We start from the raw sequence: 20496 nt of genomic DNA, 5'->3' as shown, positions 1-20496 counted from the left end.
CTAAATAATAATCATGAGACAACTGTATGTCAACCATGCTCAGTTGTGCTTTCTTGTCTGGTGGAGCCCACAATGCAGCTGGCTTTTCCCCAACATATGGGGCCAGTAACAGAGATCCACTGGAAATTTCTGCAATGCAATCACAGATCCATTGAGGTCTGGATGATGCAACCTCCAAGCAATGCCTGTCTTATTTTAACCCTGCCTTTCTAATAGCTCTTGTCCAGATGATGAGATGGAGGAATCGGCGCAGGCTGGCACAGGGACAAGAAGAGGAATGGCCTGAGCAGCAAAAAGCAGCGGGGCTTCAAGAAGGTCAGGATGCTGGCAATGAGGGGTCCATGCGACAGCTGGACAGCGGGCAGTGACCTGACCATGGGTATATATCACAGGCAGTACAGCAATCTACACATGAGTGAAAGGCAATCCTCTGCTGGCTGGCAGGCCCCTGCTTCTTTTTGGTTACAGACATTACTCCAGACGGTGGTTGGAGTCTTCCTGAGAGGCTGATGGAGGCAAGTTTGGTTGAGGTATTCACAAGGGAATTGATGTCTGAAAAGAAAAGTGGAAGATTACGGGGATAAGGCAGGAGAGTGAGACTGGGTAGAATATTCTTTCGGAAAGCCAGTGCAGACTCGATGAGAAAAGATTCCGTGATCTTACTGTCTCTCATTTCATGGATCAATGGCCCTGCCATTCAATAACGTCCAACGCATTTTGGTTGCAAACCCTTTATGCGAGATCTACAGCAATATAAGGGAAGTGACTCTGTAGGAGTTCATTACTGGATTCTGATGGGGGCCCAAATTCCACACCCTTAAATGCTCATGACTATTGAAGCAACTAGCAGCATGATGGGATCCAGGATGTTTCCAAACTGCGCAACTGAACATATATTTACAAGTTCCAAAAGTATATACAATAGTTGTGCAGCCGTGCCACCTGTGTGCCTTTAAAACATCTTTGTATTTCTTTGTCTATTATTATGTTTGGGTGCAGCTGTAACATCTGTGGCTGAGATAGAGTCAGTTTGCTGACTGAAAGGCCTGTTGACTGTGATGACATCGTGGGCCTTGAGGCCCCCAGCCTGCTAATGGCTGCTGATCAGGTGTAGGTGCACTCTCCTCAACCTGACCTGTTGGGGTCACTGGCAGAGGCGAAGTTGAGCAGCAGGGCACCCTTGGTGTGTTCTAGGCTGAAGCCCCCAGGGTGCTTGGCTTGCACTCTTCTGCCCTGTGGGTGGTTGATGGCACTTCCCTGATTCCTTGAGGAGAAGGGGGCACCTTCGAGGGAGGTTGAGGTACTCAAACCTATTTCCTAGCCACTGCTGCACTGCACCTATGGCTGGAGTGAATGAATGTCAGTCCGAGCACATATCCAGCAGCCATTGTGGGTCTTGCTAGATCTGGGATCCAAGGTGGCCACCACCCCTTCCACGGATGCAGCCAAACACTTGAATGCCGGATTCAGAAAGAATGTGAATGGATTTCTCCTGGCTGTACTCTTCTGTGGAACAACACGGGATTTTTTTACTATGTAAATAGACGTTATTTTGTTACGTAGGCATCATGGAAATTAATCTAAATTTGTTACTGGCAAGTCAATAAATTGCCTTTTTCAATCCAAAGAAGTGAACAAAAAACCCTTCTGGCCTACGAAGGATGTCTTCCATAGCCAATTACAAAGAGGCCAAAATGTCTTTTAAAAATTCACCTCAATCTCTTTGGGTCCAGGCTGCAACCTGAGGCATGACCCCAAAATCAGCATCATCTATTTAGCAGAGTGTGTTGGCAAGTTTTACTCAATGGCTGGAATTTTACCAGCACGCCCGCCCCGATTCAGGGTGCGGGAGAGGCTTGGGGAACAATATTCTTCATTGGCCTTGGGTGGGATTGTACAAACCTTGGACAGACGTACCAGTAAAATTCCGCACAATATAACAGCTGCTAAGAATCTATCCTAGGTGTTTGCAGCAATGAGAGTCCCGAACCCCACAACACCGCTCATACTAAGCTGATAGCCACACTTGAGGTAAATGAATACAAGGTCATCAGGGAACTCCAATGCAAGATTAGTTCCTAGAACACCCAAGTCCGACATCTTTGCCAAACTTGGAGTTACAGTGGGAACATGCTGTAGGTTTTTGGTCCTGCTGACTGTAAACCTGGCTCAAACCTGGACTTAAAGGGAAAAGTAGCTGGCATACCCAGCAGCCACGTAGCAATACTGTTACTCTTGGAGGTTTCTCCAAGCCCGCTCGCTCCCAGCAGGAATCATGTGCTCGCAGAAAAATGGGATTGGTGCCCAGTTTGCCATGCCGGCCCCAATAATTATTCAAAAGGCCTGCTTTAAATGTAATTAGCAAGCTTGAAGCCCGAGTCAAATCCCTCCAACCATACATCCACCTCCCCAGTGAAATTTGCACTGGATGGAGTTTGAAGCAAGTCCTGACAATCGTGGACCTGCCGCATTGGACACTGAGAGGAGTCAAGGAGGTGAGTGCAGTGCCCATGCGCCTCTGCTGCTGCCAGGTTGCAGAGGGAGAATCTTCCAAGGGTTATAGGGGTTGAGTGGACGCAGACTGGGGACAAGGGACCGAATTTTGCACTCTCTCAGTCTCTCCAAGGATGGGAGTACCTCTTGTAACCCTGGAAACTTAAGATCATTCCCGGCATGATGATTTTGGGCATCTCTCTGATCAAGTTTGTCATTCATGTCTGTCAACTGTGAAAACGTTGAGGTGACCTGGTCACTTTAACCTCCATGCCTCTTGGACACCTGGTAGGCTTCAAAATCACAGTAGTGCTCCATTCAGCAGAAGGGATCCCCCTTTCTCTCTCTGAGAAGCTGCAGGTGTGAGAAGACCCCTTTCCAGTCCTCTGACTGACAGAAGTCAGTCACTTTCACTGGTCACTTCTTCAATCCCTGCCCCTGCAGCCTTTGCCACTAACAGATTAAGATGCTTTTTAAGCTTTTTGAGGCGCTTTTGTAATTTTTGTCTCCCTTTTCTCTCATTTCCCTTTAGTTCATCCCATCCCTTTGTTAAGTACAATTTTCCACTTTTATGAATTGTGTGCGTCCTACATCTGGATCTGTCAACAATTATGTAAGCCGTGAATGATAAATTTGTGTGCTATTAGAACTTTACCAATGTGGTGAAAGGAACTACTTTGACCTGATTTACCCAGCAGATGGAAATCACACCAAATAAATTCTTTATTAAAATTAAGAGTAAAATGTGTTCTGAAAGATAGCAAAATGGTTGGAGGTCAATACAAATCTCGAAATTATCTTAATGTTGATTATTTACGTCAGATTTCATCTTTCAAGAATTTTTACAAAAAAGGAGTCTGAATTTTTTAAAAATGTTGTTAATTTAACGAAGGGAATTGGATAGTTACCTGAAGAGTAACAAAATTACAGAGCTTTGTGGAAAGTGGGAGAGATTGGGGGAGAATGGAACTAGCTGAGTTGTTCTTGCTGAGAGCTGGCATGTACACAATAAGCCAAGTAGCTTCCTTAGTTGCTGTAACTTTCTAATCCCTCAGCAAATTTCAGGACTGAATTTTCACTCCCGGGTGAAGAATGCAGAATTAGAATTAGAATAATTCGTGCTCATCCTCAAACCTGGCACAGGAGAAAGTGCCCTGGAATATTGGGTTTTCGGTCATGGTCGGGTGAAAATGGGAGCTGACAGGCGACTCTGGAACGAGTGTGGAGGCACACTGGGTAGAAGTGCACTGTGTTGGAAGTTTTTTTAAATAATATAAAACCATCCTCCATCCCTCACAGAGGGATCCATCCATGCCAACTCATGCAACCTCATGCCCCCACTCACCCCATGACCTCATAAACTCTTCATGTCAATCTATGCCCTCCACACTTGGCCCTTTAGAGCTCTACCCAAATTTTGTGCTAACCCATGCCCCCTATATCCTTGCATCTACCATGTCAACTCATACTTTAGATCTTGTCCAGCCAGTCCAAAGAACATTTTTTAGTCAGATCTGCCTGAGATGGCTACAATTTAACGTGTAGCTGCCTCCTCGAATCGCAGGAGAACCTAGCCCCATTCCTTTACCACCAACACCCCCCAACCTGCCCCTCCCCCCACCCAACCCCGCCATCTCCAATCCCATTCCCTCAGGGAAAATTACATTTTGCTGCTTTGCAAGAAGTTTTAACAATTTGAAATGACACTGGAAGAACACAACAGCTAAATCAGCCTATGAGTGAGGATGGTTAACTTTTCAGGTCAGCCCTTTCATAAGACTTCATGATACAGTCTAACATCCAAAAAGAATGAGCTTATGTTTTTCTGTCCGATGGTGGCCGAGTTTCCAGTATTTTCATTTAGACACAATAGTCAGGATTATAACTACGATTAGCTGTCATCACCGTAAGAGCAGATAGCCTTGAGAAATGTGGGCTTTTCTGGTTAATCATTAGCAGGCAGCAGTTGAATTACTTTACAAATTAAACTGAACAGAATCAAAAATCCTGAAGTTTTCTTCTCATCTAACAAACTTCTACTACCTTTTTGTTTTAAAATTCCACAGCCAGGAAAGTGTCAACAAGCAATAACAAATGATTGTCTTCTTGTTTCACATTCTTACACTTTACAGCATTCCCAGGCCAAGAATATAGGTTTTGCCTTTCTTAAAGTGGATGCAAATTGCACACAGAAGAATGAATGCAGTCATGGCTAGTCAAAATAAAAACTGGTGATAGCTTTATCAATCATAACTATTGTTGGAACCACGTGAGAGGGTAAAAAGTAACCATAGCCATGAAAGTCACACAAAGAACTTACATAGGCAAAGGGGCAGCAATAAAGAGAGACAGAGTCCAAGTCCTGGATTAAAAACAGGCATTGCGGCAAGAGTATCATTAAAAATATTTATAGTTACATACAGAGTCTGATCCTTCAAACCTAGCTGTACGAGATACATTTCCCTGGTATTTTAAGACTACTTGAATTGCAGAAGTATTTCTTGCAGAACTTATTAACTTTTTAATGGACCTTGAGCCTTCCCACATGAGTTGGAAATGAGATGGGTAGTACATAAACATGCGCAATTACCTCATTTCTCTGATTGTAATCGGTTTCCATTTCACTATCATGTCCACTGTGCACTGAATGGGACAAGTAGGTTTGTGAAGAAGTCACATCCTTCAGGCAACCTTCTCCTAAGAAAGAAATAGCAAGACACCTAGAAAAGAACGGTTTGATCAAGCAGACACAGCACAGATTCGTGGAGGGGAAGTCGTGTTTAACAAATTTATTGGATTTCTATGAGGATGTGACTAGTGTGGTAGACAGAGGGAACTGGTGGATATGGTGTTTTTAGATTTCCAGAAGGCATTTGATAAGGTGCCTCACAAAAGGTTGCTGCAAAAGGTTAGGGTGCATGGAGTTGGGGGTAAGGTGTTAGGATGGATTGAGGATTGGTTGTCTAACAGGAAGCAGAGAGTTGGAATCAATGGGTGTTTTTCTGGTTGGACTAGTGGAGTGCCACAGGGATCGGTGCTGGGGCCTCAACTGTTTACCATTTACATAGGCGATCTGGAGGAGGGGGCTGAGTGTAGGGTAACAAAGTTTGCTGATCACACGAAGATGAGTAGGAAAGCGAGTTGTGTGGAGGACGCAGAAAGTCTGCAGAGAGATCTGGATAGGCTGAGTGAGTGGGCAAGGACCTGGCAGATGGAGTATAATACTAGCAAATGTGAGGTTATCCACTTTGGTAGAAATAATAGTAGGAGGGATTATTATTTAAAGGGCGAAAAGCTGCGGCATGCTACAGTGCAGAGGGACCTGGGGGTCCTTGTGCACGAATTGCAAAAACCAAGTCTGCAGGTGCAGCAGGTGATCGAGAAGGCGAATGGAATGTTGGCCTTTATAGCAAGGGGGATAGAATATAACAGCAGGGAGGTCTTGCTGCAACTGTACAGGGCACTGGTGAGGCCGCAGCTGGAGTACTGTGTGCAGTTTTGGTCCCCGCATTTGCCAAAGGATATATTGGCCTTGGAGGGAGTACAGAGAAGGTTCACCAGGCTGATACCAGAGATGAGGGAGTTAGCTTATGAAAAGAGATTGAATAGACTGGGTCTGTACTCGTTAGAGTTTAGAAGGCTGAGGGGGGATCTTATAGAGACTTACAAGATAATGAAGGGGCTAGATAGGGTAGAGGTAGAGAGATTCTTCCCGCTTAGAAAGGATAGCAGAACTAGAGGGCACAGCCTCAAAATAAGCGGGTGGGGGGGCAGTTTAGAACAGAGTTGAGGAAAAACTTCTTCACTCAAAGGGTGGTGAATCTCTGGAATTCTCCGCCCATTAAAGTGGTGGAGGCTACCTCGCTGAATATATTTAAATATTACTAGCAAATGAGATTAGGAGATTAGGAGGTCAGTTGTTTCCCACGTGTCGATGCAGACTTGATGGGCTGAAGGACTTCTTCTGTACTTTATGATTCTATGAAAGACTGAGCTCCAAACCCTGCATAATGCCTTGTGCCAGAGTGGAGCTAGATTCCTCCATGTACTGGAACAGTGAATGTGAGCTATCTGGCTGTCCTGTCAATGCATTAAGCATCTATGTGTATACAATCATTTTCCTGTGGTCCGTACTCAACCAGGTAAAATTACACTTAGCACATCAGATGTACAAGTTTCAAGTATCATTTCAAACATTATACAAGTTCAAAAGTATTCCAATGCAGTCTACTTTTTTTATATAGTGTATTTGCAGGCACTCAATGTAGTGAATGACTTACTCCATTTAAATACATTGTAGTAGAAGTCATATGCAATTTCACCCTCCTTGGAGATCATATGTGAGCGGGCTAGCTCTCTGCATCAGTGCATAAACTGCTCTTGCCTTGTGGTTGTGAGCCTGTGGAGGCTCATTTGAAGACCTATTCCTGTTCCCCCTCCCCAAACCTCTCTCACCAGTACATCTAGGGTTGCGCCACTAAAATGGAGCTCTCCTTTCCTGATCTGATGTGATATTAGAACATAAGAAATAGGAGCAGGAGTAGGCCATCTAGCCCTTCGAGCCTGCCCCACCATTCAATAAGATCATGGCTGATCTGAAGTGACTCAGTTCCACTTTCTCGCTTTCTCCCCATAACCCTTAATTCCCTTGTCCGTCAAAAACCTTTGGCCCATCGAGTCTGCACTGAGCACAATCCCACCCAGGCCCTACGCCCATATCCCTACATATTATATCCACTAATCCCTCTAACCTCTGCTACCCTGGGTACTAAGGGGCAATTTCTTAGCATGGCCAATCAACCTAACCCACACATCTTTTATGATCTGGTTATGACCAGTAGATATAACAAGATGGTTATCAGAGAATCCTGACAGTGCAGAAGGAGGTCCTATGGCCCATCAAGTCTGCAATGACTACAATCCTACCCAGGCCCTATTCCCATAACTGCACATGTTTACCCTGCTAATCCCCTGACACTAATTAGCATGGTCAATCAACCTAACTTGCACATCTTTGAACTGTGGGAGAAAACCGGAGCACATAGAGGAAACTCAGACAGACACAGGGAGAACGTGCAAACTCCACACAGACAGTGACCCAAAGCCGGAATTGAACCCAGGCACCTAGTGCTATGAGGCAGCTGTGCTAACCACTGTGCCACCGTGTCGCCCGAGACAGTTTTAAACCATGTCTTTTAATTCAAGGTAAAATGAAGCATGTGACCTCCAACAAGTTCTGCCCAGCAATAAGCCAATGTGATTTGGTTGCCATGGAGACTGAGTGTCCAGGTCAAGTCCGAAGTGTCAAGATTTAACACCTGGCTCTGGGTAGACTGACAGACTCTCAGATTTACTAATTCAAAAACTTTGGTCAGCGCGATAGATGTTGCAGGGTGAAGGTGCAGGAAAGCTAGTACTGTAGGACAGAAGGTTGGTGGGAGTTTATCCTCTCATCAAAATTATGGCTCCAGCAGAGATTTAAGGACACTGAAATATTTGTCCTGATGTTGCCTTAGGAAGGAATCACCAGTGTGGGCCTTGCTGCTGGAGGTCTGTTTGTGGATTCTCAGAAGACATCCGACAGATACTGAGATATTAAAGCTCAGTTAAATAAGCAGAAGTGAGTCCATTGAAATTGGGAGCAACTTTGGGCTGGTAGAGATTAAATTCTGTGATGAGTGTGGCATAATGTATAAATGTGATGTGAGATTATCGGTTGTGTTGATAACCTAATAAGGAATATCTATTATATAGTTTAGCGTACTTGCTGCCGACTAAGTACTCCCCTGTAGTCAGTGTTGATTTTTGTGTACTTGTGATCTTGTTACCACACAGTCGGGAAACATCCCAGGATATGTTTCCAGCAAGACGTCAGTTGTTTGATTTTCCACTGGCTTTTCAACCACCATAGGCATCATTCCCTCCTGTGATCCAGCTATAACATTATTCAGCATAAAATATACTGCTGACAAAGGTAATTTCTCCATTACTCTTACCACCACCTCACCACTTTTCACTGGACTCTCCAACCCTACCTTACTTAAAGAATACTACTTCCTTCACCACTAATTCCATTACTTATTACCATCTTTTTTGGCAAAACATCTTCCAAACTATATATCTTCTCATTCTCACCACTAAAGATTGACTTGTTCCTGTATCCTTTAACGTCTTAACCTCTTTACTCCTCCACCTTGTGCACATGAGTAAACCTTACCCACACAAATTAAAATCTTTAAAAATATCTAATACTTGCTTATCAACCAACCTCTGAACAGGGTGTACATTATTTTGCACCTCTTCAGCTTCAACCACGGTTTCCTTCGCAGATTTAACAAACGTCGCAGGTTTCTCCTGTTTTACTACATCTGTCTTCCCAGTACTTTTCTTAAGCCACTAACACTGCGGCACTGTGTGTCCAACTTTATTGCAATGAAAACATTTAAGATTTCTTATCTCTCTTCCACCCTTATATGTTTCCTTTTTAACCTGAGGCAAACTGTCTTTATTATCTCCAATGAGACTTCTTTTGCTTTGACCATATGCAGATTTCTCTTTTCCCAGTTTCTATCCCCCACAGATTCAAACTGAGGTTGAAAACCAAACTTTGGTTTATGAACTAATTCAAAATCATCTACCATTTCTGCTGCTAATCTTGCAATTTTAACTGTTTGCTCTTCCACATGGGTCCCTTCTATAGCAGGAAGTGAATTTTTAAATTCCTCCAAAATAACCATTTCCTTAAGAGCATCATATGTCTGATCTATTTTCAATCCTCTTATCCACCAAGCAAAGTTACTTTGTTTAATTCTTTCAAATTTTATATACTTCTGACCGTTATTTGCTTAGATTTCTAAACCTCCGTTTGTAGCTTCTGGCACTAGTTCATATGTACTTAAAATGGCCTTTCTTGCCTCATAATCCCTAGATATCTCCTCTGATAGTGACACAAACATTCACTAACTCTACCTTCCAGCTTGTTTGAACCAACAATACCCATATGGTCTGTGGCCATTTTAATTGTTTAGCTACTTTCTCAAATGAAATGCAAAAAGCTTCTACATCCTTCTCATCAAACCTTGGCACTGCTTGAATATATTTAAACATATCTCCACTAGGCCTTGACTAAGAGTGGTTGATTCTTCTTCACTTTCCTCAACTTTTGCCTTTGCCTCCACCATATTAGGTTGTTGTTGTCTTTGCAGTTTCCGTTTCTGAAGTTCAAAGAGTCTCTCTGTTTCCCTTTCCTCTCTCTCCTTCTCTCTTTCCTTTTCCATTGCCATTCTCTCTCTTTCCTTTTGTTCTGTCATTGCCTCACTCTCTCTTTCCTGGTGGCACAGTGGTTAGCACTGATGCCCCACAGCTGGCTTCAATTCTGGTCACACTGTCTGTGTGGAGTTTACACATTCTCCTCGTGTCTGTGTGAGTTTCCTCTGGGTGCTCCAGTTTCCTCCCACAATCCAAAGATGTGCAGGTTAGATGATTTGGCACTGCTAAATTATCCTTTAGTGCCCCAAGATGTGTAGGTTAGATGGATTAGTCATGATAAATGTGTAGGGTTACAGCGATAGAGCGGGAGAGAGGGCCTGGGTAAAATATTCAGTCAGAGAATCGATGCAGACTCGATGGGCCAAATTGCCTCTTCTCCACTGCAAGGACTTTATGATTCTAAGCTGTCTCACTTCTTCATCTTGTTGCAACTGTTTAAATATTTTTTCTTGTTGCAACTGTTTAATTTGTAATTGAATTCTAACTAATTCCAATGATTCAAACTATTTCTCTGGTAAATTTAAATGCCATGAAGTGGAGATGCTGGCGTTGGACTGGGGTAAACATAGTAAAAAGTTTCACAACACCAGGTTAAAGTCCAACAGGTTTATTTGGTAGCACAAGCCAGTAGGTTTCGGTACGCTGCTGCTTCATAACCGTCTCTCCACTCATATTGTCTGCAGCTTTAAGACTTGATTACCTGTAAAGACTCACATCCTAACCATTATTTTGTAAATTGAGTTTGTGTCTTTATATGCCCTGTTTGTGAACAGAACTCCCACTCACCTGATGAAGGCACAGCGCTCCGAAAGCTAGTGGCTTGTGCTACCAAATAAACCCATTGGACTTTAACCTGGTGTTGTGAAAGTTAAATGCTGCAGTATCACTGAAATCATCTCTGTCTTCCTCAGGCAAAGTCAACTGCAGCTTGTTCACCAGTTCCAAAAGCTTTAGTTTTACGACCCTTTGTAAACTATTTCAAGTGATCTTTTCCATACCCAGGAAATCTTTAGCTACTGAAAGAGCCATTTTTCACAAGGCATTTCCTATTTAAAATAACCCAATGCAACACCTGAAATAAAGCATCAATTCCCCACATTCGCTGTCTTTAAATTCAATAATCTCAAACCAAACAAGGAATTATAATTTATAATCCTGACAAAAGCTCCCAATTTTGTGGGGATGTTGGACCAGAACCCTAACTTGCATTAGGGAGCCAGATGAGACCCCAACAATTTTTCTATTTTGGTATAAATCACAGGAAAGTTTACTTCCTTCCGGGAATGATACCACTGTCAAAGTAGGGATCTTTTATAGTAAAACAAACTTTACTTATTAACACAGTTTAACTGTAACTCTGACAAATGATGTGGAGATGCCAGCGTTGGATTGGGGTAGGCACAGTAAGTAGTCTCACAACACCAGGTTAAAGTCCAACAAATTTATTTGATGATACACAGGCACTCACCTGATGAATGAGCAGCGCTCCGAAAGCTCATGCTACCAAATAAACTTGTTGGACTTTAACCTGGTGTTTTCAGACTACTTACTGTGTCTAACAAGTGAAGTAGCTTAATCATTAACAGTGGAATAATATTTAAAACAAAAAGAAGTGACTTTACTTTCTAGTTTATGATTGTTCCAGTTCCAAATAAGATCCATTCATTCATGCATAGAACAAATCCACTTTCAATAATTACAGCTAGCAAACTCAGGCATACTTGCTTTAACATTTGTTAACAATCTTGGAGCTTTCAGAGAGAGATAGAGGCCGGAATTTTACTGGCATGCCAGCTCCGATTTCGGGGAGCGAGCTCAGTTCAGAGAATAGCATTCTCCGTTGGCCTCGGGTGGGATCGTGCGAAACTTGGGCAGACACGCCAGTAAAATTCCATCCGGAGTTTCAGAAGTCTGCAAAATCTTTCTAACTTCAAGCAAGCTTCAGCTGCAAACTCACAGCTTTCTGCAAAAAACATGTTTCTCTGCTACAGATCCAAGAATACACAACACATGATGCTGTTAATCAGCTGTCTAATCAGAAATTCCAGAGGAACTGAAGTAAACAAAAGTCCATTAACTCCACCACTTGCAAGGCTAAAATGAAAATTATCCTGCTCTCCCTTCATCTGAGTTGCATTCCCTTGCGACATACTGACTGTAGCATGAAACTACATGTTTTAAAACATTCCCCTTAAACACACAAAAAAAACCATCTCAATTGTATTATTATCATCACATTGGAGTTGGCAAGTTCATTCAAATGATATAGAGCCTCACAATGCAGTCCTTCTCTCTTTATCTGATTGCCCATCGTGCTGTTTCAGGAGTGAAAAAGGAAGACACTGCTTGCAAGTGAGTTAATCAATTTTGCTTCCATGACATTGTATCAAACCATTTCCATCAATGATATCATGATCTTGCTCTTTCAATGTCTTCAGGCACAGGTAGAATGCACACTGTGAGTATCATAATGCTGGACAGGAAGGGACCAAAGGTGCCATGCATTCATGAAAACCTCGGGTAGACCTGTGACACTATGAGCTTTTTGTGTTATAGATCTGTTACTTTCCAGAAAATTGGCTCAAAGGAGCTGCACAATATTTTTCGTGTAATTTAGTTGGTCTAGCTTCTCCTTTCATTGATTGGTAGCTGACATGGAACACCCATTCATATTCATATTTTTAAAACTAAAAACATGGTTTTGATTCCTGCTTTTTAACTGCTGGTTGGTAACTTATTCATTTGTGATTTGATGTTGATTTATAAAGGTGAAATTTGAACCAATCCAGTGGAAGCGTGACAGAAAGTTGTACATGGACACTTTGATGCCTGAAACATATGTTACATGTACCATTTATATATAAAAGCAGATATATACAAATAAGTATGGAATTTTTAGTACAGTATATACATGATTAAGAGCTGAAAAAAGGAGGCTTACATTCATTTGGCATCTTTTATGATCACTGGATATCTCAATGTGTTTACAGCCAGTGAAGTACTTTTAAGTCTAGAACTGTTGTAAAGCAGGAAATGAGGTGATGCATTTATATACAGCAAGCTCCCACAAACAGCAAGACAGATGAGGACTGCAAAAGATTCAATCCTGAGAAAGATTGCAAGCAATTTAATAAACTTACAGAATGAGCAAATAATCTGCAAATGAAGTTCGACGCAGAGAAATTTGAGATGGTATGTTTTGGTAGGAAGAACAGGGAAGTCATTTATTATTTTGAAGATGTAAGTCTCGGTCGCAAAAGAACAAAGAGATCTCCAAATACAAATACATCAATCACTAAGAATTGCACTACAGCTTAGCAAAGCTATAAAAACATTAAAATCAAGCATTAGGTTTTATTCTAGAGGAACAGAAAAGTAGGGAAGAACATTAGGAGGTGTGGGCGTTCAGTTTGGGCTGCTACTTAGAGTCGGACCCGCAAGTTGAGGGGGAAAGGGATGTCCCATGTTGCTGGGGTGGGGGTGAATCCCATGAAGGCAGTTTTGGGTTAGGGGTGGTTGGGAATACTCTGGGGGAAGATGACTAGTCAGGATTGGGGGAGCTGGAGTTTGAGGGGACTGTCTCCTGTGCAGTATGGATGTTTAAAATAGTTATGCTGAAGTGCTTTAATTTCTTTTAACTCTTTCAGAGTAACTATGAGCATAACACTGGCAGAGCTGTCCGAAGTTACTGATTTAAATCGCTTTGTTAGATGGCTCCCAGTGTGGCGCAATTGTCCAGGGGAAGTTAGTGCTTACACAATTGCTATGTACAACTTAACCTTCAGAGAGAGATTTCCCACCGCATCTTTGGGGAACCCCCCCTAAATCTGATGTGGGAGCACCAGGAAGTTAAGGGCCATAAAGTTTCCTCTTGTGGGAAAGAGCATTACTAGATGCCGGCAATATAAGGTAGTCACCAAGAAATCCCATAGTGCAGAAAACAACTTAACCCAATGAGTGGCAAGAACTCATTATGGAACTCATTATCACAGGGAGTGATAGAAATGAATGGTATAGATGCATTTAAAGAGGAACTGAACAAGCATATGGGATAGAAGAAACTAGATGGTTTTGAGGCAGATTTAGATCAGAAAAGATGAGAATATTCAAGTGAAACATAAACACTGGCATGGACTGGTTGGGCTGAATGGCATGTTTCTATGTTCTATTTCTTATGCAATCTTACATAAAGCAGTATGATAATGACCAGATCATCTTTTTTAGATATTGAGTAAAAAATAAATATTGGCCACTGGCATCTTTTACATTCATCTGAGAGGGCAGTTGGGACCTCAGACCTCATCCAAAAGATGACACTTTCAATGGTATAGTACTCCCTCATTGTAGTGTCAACAAAAGTGGGACTTGAATGTGTAATATTCTGAATTGGATATGAGTGCCTAACAACTGCACCATTACTGAGAGCTATTAATTTTATTTTGTTTATGCCAGTTCAACAATACTCTGAGATCATTTCTTTGAAAAAATCTTAAAGTGATTCATTTTTAAAATGAAATCACTAAAACGAGTCATTCATTCTCTGCAAAGATTACAGCTTATTACTTGTGATCACATTTGTCATTTTGGAGGGAACTACAAAGACTTCAAACATGAAAGCAATTTGGGAATGTTTGTGTCTTTGAAATGACTGTCAAATGACTGACAACTGGTACAGTGAAAACTGGACAGCCTTAATATCGCACATCAGGTGGGGATGGGTGTGGGGGGGGGTGGTGGTAAGAGCAACTAAGAATATTTTGTAGGTGGAAAGGAGGGGCCTGGAGCAACAGCATGTCAACCTTTCCTTGTAGGACTTGCAGAGCCTTAAAACAGCACTGGGTTGGAAATGAGCTCTGTTGTGATTTTATCCCATTCCCCTCACTGCTTCTGTTTTCATTTTCATTAAAATTTCACCTACTGTCTACCAAAATAAAGTTGATCTACATTACAACTTACTTGGTCCTTTCCATTTATAAATTCATGTCATTTCTGTAGTCTTTGTATCTAAGAGAGCACTACTGGTATTAGAGATGCATGGTAATGGAATTAACATCTCTGGTAATAAATATTCATAGCAACACATAATCCACATCAGGGAAACATTAAGTTAATTGCAGCAATAATAGAGATATCAAATTAAAGACAATTTTTTGTCACATATATTTCTATTATTACCTGAGGTAAGAGGTTCGTGACGATGCTAAATGATTTGCCAATCGTAAAAAGAGATTTATCGGACTGCTTAATGCCAATACAGGGATATAAGGAGGAAATTTGTTTCCAATCAAAAATAAGATCATCACAGCGGTCACTAAACCTGTACAAAGTGCTAAAACCTGTGGCAATAACACTTGCCAAACTTCAAGTGCTATAGATTTTGAGGAACAGCAGTTGGAGGTTTGTTATCTTCATAGAATTCCTATAGTGCAGAAGAGGCCACCTGGCCCATTGAGACTGCTCTAACCTCTGACAGAGTAACTCAGAAAGAAGTCTGACAACACCAGGTTAAAGTCTAACAGGTTTATTTGGTAACAAACACCACTAGCTTTTGGAGTGCTGCTCTTTCATCAGGTGAGTGGGGAGTTCACCTGATTCTGGGGAGTATGTGGGTGGGGATTGGGGGTCTGTGATTCTGGGGGGCATGTGATTGGGTAATGAAGGGTCTATGATTCTGAGGGGGGCATGTGGATGAGGATTGGGGGGGGTCTGTGGGGGGGAATGAGCAGTGTGGGCAGTGTGTGTTGCTGGACTGGGGCAAGCAGTGTTCCTTAACCTCTACGTGTTCCTCTTCTTTTCCAACCCTTTTCCCTTTCAGAACGACAAGATGGCTTTTGCAATGCAACCAATTGATCTTGCTGTTCTTTTGGTTGCTGCTGGAGCTGAGGAGGAGGAGCAGGAGAAAGAATTGTGGGCACCGGAGGCCCAAGCCTTACCACTTGCAGGAGTAGGGGGAGACAACCGCCAGAGGCAGGAAGTGGCCACCATTCACCCAGGGAGGGAGGGGTGGGGGAGCACAGGAGATGGAGAGAACTGCGATCCCTGCAGTTCCGTGCACCAGTTCATCTGAACAGATGTCAGACACCGTGTGCTACTGATAGCTTCGCTTCTGAAAGGAGACAGTGCAACATCTGTACCACCTGTTGCAAGATCTGGCACTTCGGGAGAGGGGGTACCTACTCTCGGTGGCTGTTAAATTGGTGGCCACTCTGAACTTTTATGCAACTGGGTCCTTCTAGATCCCTAGCAGCGATGTATATAGCATTCCCCAGTCAGCTGTGCACACCTGTACAGAAGCCCTATATACCTGGACTGGGCAGTATATCAAACTTAACCTGGACCAGATCCAGCAGAAAGCCTGGGCTGCAGGGTTCGTGGCCATTGCGGGGATTCCTAATGTACAGGGGGCCATTGACTGCACCCACGTTGTCCTCAAGGCCTCACTGCAGAATCCACAAAGCTTCTTCAACCGAAAGGGGTTCCACTCCCTAAATGTGACACTCCTTGGTGTGTGACCACAATTTGAACATTATGCGCATCTGTGCAACACACCCTGGCAGCGTGCATGACGGCTTCATTCTCAGAGGCTCTGACATACCAAAGGCTTTTGAGGAGGGGCTCAGGCTGCAGGAGTAATTTGTGGGTGACACAGGTTACCTGCTTTGGACATGGCTGATGACACTTGTGTGCATGTGCCTGACTGAGGTGGAGACCTGCTAAATTTAGATCCATGTAACCATCCACCTGTTAGTGAGAGGTGCATAGGGCTCCTAAAGATGTGATTCTGGTGCTTGGACTGCTCTAGTGGGGCCCTACAATACAGCCTTCGATCTCTTCCTGCACTATGGTGGTGTGCTGTGTCCTTTACAATCTGGCGCAGCAAAGAAGTGACCTTTTGGAGGAGCAGGATGATGTGGGGCCGACCAGCCGGATGTCTCTGGGGAGGAGGCCAACCAGCAGGAGAAGAAGGGAGGAAGAGCATGCCAGGCAATACCACCCTGGTGCTGGAGGGTTGGCAGCTAGAATGAGGAATGTGATGGTGGCTAGGGAGGCCGTGATCACCAGGCACTTCACTTCAGGCACATCACTATCTGTGCACATGGGTTCCTCCACATCCCCCCCCCCCCACCCCGTCCTTCCATCTCCTGCAACATCATCACACCAGAATGGTGGGCCTGGATACACTGTTTCTTTGGCAGGCAGGAGGGTGATGACGACTTGCTAAGCACCAGTATGATGATGCCCTGCTGCAAGTTAGTCTGAGTCCTACCTGAGCTCCACATACACTCTGACACCTGTGCCTACATCTCTGTAGTAGGCAAGGGATCTGATATCCCCATCCAGGGCCCTGGGGCTGATGGGATGGGAGAGGGGAGGGAATCGCTGGTGGGTTCTGGGGAGCCAATGGCTTCACTTTCTCAGTGACACAGTATTAAGAGGCCTCCCCAACTGACATCAACATGGAGCATCCCTCCGACAACAATCAATGGAAGAGGATTCCTTTTTGAGACAAGTTAGTCACAGGTGGGTGGTGAAAAAACATTTAATGATGACACTAAAGGTGTTTAAATAATAAGTTCTAACAAAAAATACTTGCGAACGGAAAATGTTAAGGTGCTTAAAAATCTATCTATATAGTGCAGCCCTTCATCCGTGCAACTTAGTGCAACCATGATTTCCTAACCTTATGTTGTCTACCATTGCATTTTGGTGTCTCCCCAGAATGTAATTGGCGCGGAGGGGGGGCCAGCCTGTGATGTTCTTGTGGCCCTGACCTTGAGGACTCTGGCCAGCTTCCTAGTGTCTGGGCCGTTTCCATGACACCCTCTTCATCCCGCTGCCCCTCCGATGCCCTGATGTCATGAAGGGGGGAGTCAGAAGGTGTAGCTCAGCCACATTTTCCTGGCTGGAAAGCCCCAGCATGGGCTCAAGCCCTTCCTCCTTCCTTGGGGTTCCTGTGAGTCCCTAGGTCACTCTATGGGACAGTGATGCTTCTGTAGTGAGCTCCAGTGTCACCTGCCCCTGCTAACCCTGGAGGATCACCTGTGTCCTACACATGGTGGTCGAGGCCTTAGCGATGGCCACCTGAGTTGGGGGGAGGCACCTATTAATGGCCACAGCAAGTGCCCTTGGAGACTGGGCCACGCACTGCAGCCCCTCAGCCATGACTCTCTGTGACTGAGCCATTTTGTCAAGGGCTGCTGCTGCAGCCTGCTGTGTCTCAGCACTGTCTGCTGGGTCTCGTGCAAGCTCTTGAGCCTCTCAGCCACGGGCCGCAGAATGTCGAGAATCGTGTCAAGTCACTCAGCTGTGGCCTTCTGGGGCTCCGTTGCGACTCAGCCATGGCCCTCTGGGACTCCACCTAATATGACATGGCCACTGCTTGGAGCCTGCCATTCATGGTGAGAATTCCCTGGCCCAGGCTTTCCACTGTGGACGCCACCCCTTACAGTGTTGGCCTGGGAACCACACCACACAGACAATAGCTGGTCCGCCTGAAAGCTTTGGGACTCCTCCCAACAGTCTCACAGTTGGTCCAGTGTGGCCATCAGCTCCTCCTGCATTCCCTGGCTCTGTTGCTGCATTTGCAGCAGCTGAAGGGGAAGTGATCTCAGAGGCCCAGCAATGTAGCCTGGGCCAGCTGAGTCATCACCTCTGGTAGGCCCCTGCATGCCAGAGGTCTCAGACATTCCCTCCTCCACCTGATGTACATCGTCATATGTATCATGCTCACCAGAGAGCGACTCAGAAGCCTCGCCACAACTCATCTGAGCTGTCTGGGATCAGGATGGGCGGGGAGGGGAGGGGAGTCGAGTCGAGTCGAGTCGACCTGGGTGGCGGGAGTTGCTGGAAAAAAGGGGTCAGTAATGTTGTGGGGGTGGGGCAATGTCCGTGGGGATTGGGGGAGGCATTATCCAACTTGGAAGATGCGCAGGGGAGCAGCATTCTATCATTTTTGTTTGCACATCCACAGTTGGAGACTCCGATCAGGGCTACAGGTTTCTGGTGCTTTAAGCCCCTCCCACAGGCTTCTGCAGCAAGATTAAGAATTGCTTTTTTTTTCAGACAGAGTGCAATAGGGCCTCAAAACGGGCCTAAAAGTTGGATCTAAAACAGTCCCAGTTTCAAGTTCTCTCAGCACTTAGGCCCCTTAGAATTTTTTTCGGGAGAATTCAGGTGTTGTTAACCTTTCTATTCAAAGTCCAATTCATTCAGTTTACTGATATGCCCATCCAAGGAATCAAATAGCTGCCATGCTGCTGATGACAGAGGGTTACTGGGGTTGGATTTTCAGCACTTTGCGAAGTGATTCCATGTCCTGCATCTTTTACCATATGCGAACCAAACTGTTCTGTTCAGTGGGTGCTGGCTGTTGTAGTTGGAGCAGGGTGCCCCCTGTACTGCAAATACTTAGTTTTCCCACCTAAAAGATTGGTTTCTTTTCTCTGATTGTTCATTTAACACACAGATACTGATGGCTGCTCACAAGATGAAGTATTTCTCTCCAGCAGTTGTTTGCGGACTAAACCACTATGTATTCAACAAACTACTCGATCCCTGATTAAATCTTCAGTAAGTGTTCTAAGTATACATTTCTTTGCCAATATTTTTAGGGTGGCCATATAAGAATGTCTTGACTCACCTGATGTTTGGTTTGTTGAACTGAATGCATCTCTATCAAAGATTTGGTTTGTTGAACTGATCAAGGATGCTTTTTTAGTGGGAGATAGACGTTCTTAAACTTTTTCAGGATTATCTAGAGGTCTTTTTTTCTCTGTCTGGAAAACAAATGACTCAGATTTGTTGATGGCCTCAGGGGCCCATGTGTTTTAACATGTATAAAGCTTTTCGATTTAGTAAGAAGTCTCACAACACCAGGTTAAAGTCAAACAAGATTATTTGATAGTAAACCCACAAGCTTTTGGGGTTTGCCCCTTCGTCAGGTGAGTGGAGAGTTCTGGTCTCAAACAGAGCATATAAATGCACACACGGTTTACACAATACTAATTAGAATGCAAGTCTTTACAGCTAATCAATTCTTAAAGGTGCAGACAATGTGAGTGGAGATAACATTAAGCATAGGTTAGAGATGTGTATTGTCTCCAGACAGGACAGTAAGAGAGATGTTGCAAGCCCAGGCACGTCATGGGGGTTACAAATAGTGTGACATGAACCCAAGATCCCGGTTGAAGCCATCCTCATGTGTGTGGAACTTGGCTATCAGTTTCTGCTCAGCAACTTTGCGCTGTTGTACGTCATGAAGGCTGCCTTGGAGAACGTTTACCCGAAGATCAGAGGCTGAATACCCGTGACCACTGAAGTGCTCGCCAACAGGAAGGGAACAGTCTTGCCTGGTGATTGTCGAGCGGTGTTCATTCATCTGTTGTTGTAGCGTCTGCACGGTCTCCCCAATGTACCATGCCTCGGGACATCCTTTCTTGCAGCATATCAGGTATTGATTTGCCAGAAAGTGCAGCACCTCAGTAAATATACCATTCATTCTGGAACTCCTCTCAACTATATTTTGTGAAAGATGAATGCGTCAATGAGGCAAAGTCCTTGTGCCATACTAGCCACTTTTGACACCATGTTGATATTGTAGGTACCCTGAATCATTGACAATAAGGATTTTGAACAAGATAGTCTATTCACCAGCTCTGCAGCTGCTTAAACACTTGTGCTCTGCCTATGCCCCAGGGGATAACTGACTCCTGCGCTCCCGCCATGTCACCTTCT

The 20496-nt window shown here is 44.1% G+C and overlaps 1 protein-coding gene across 1 annotated transcript in view; it reads right to left on the bottom strand.

The window, feature by feature from the left end:
• Positions 1 to 20496, bottom strand: part of LOC145350865 (uncharacterized) — a 191342-nt gene that overhangs the window by 30106 nt on the left and 140740 nt on the right. Inside the window, exon 5 of the mRNA XM_080200252.1 lies at positions 5084 to 5190. Coding sequence (XP_080056378.1) covers positions 5084 to 5190 — 107 coding nt within the window. The remainder of the gene's footprint in view (positions 1 to 5083; positions 5191 to 20496) is intronic.

This window comes from Carcharhinus amblyrhynchos, chromosome 12 (assembly GCF_965287045.1).
Source record: "Carcharhinus amblyrhynchos chromosome 12, sCarAmb.v2.hapA, whole genome shotgun sequence".
NCBI lineage: Eukaryota > Metazoa > Chordata > Chondrichthyes > Carcharhiniformes > Carcharhinidae > Carcharhinus > Carcharhinus amblyrhynchos.
This window is presented reverse-complemented; position numbering and strand designations above follow the sequence as displayed.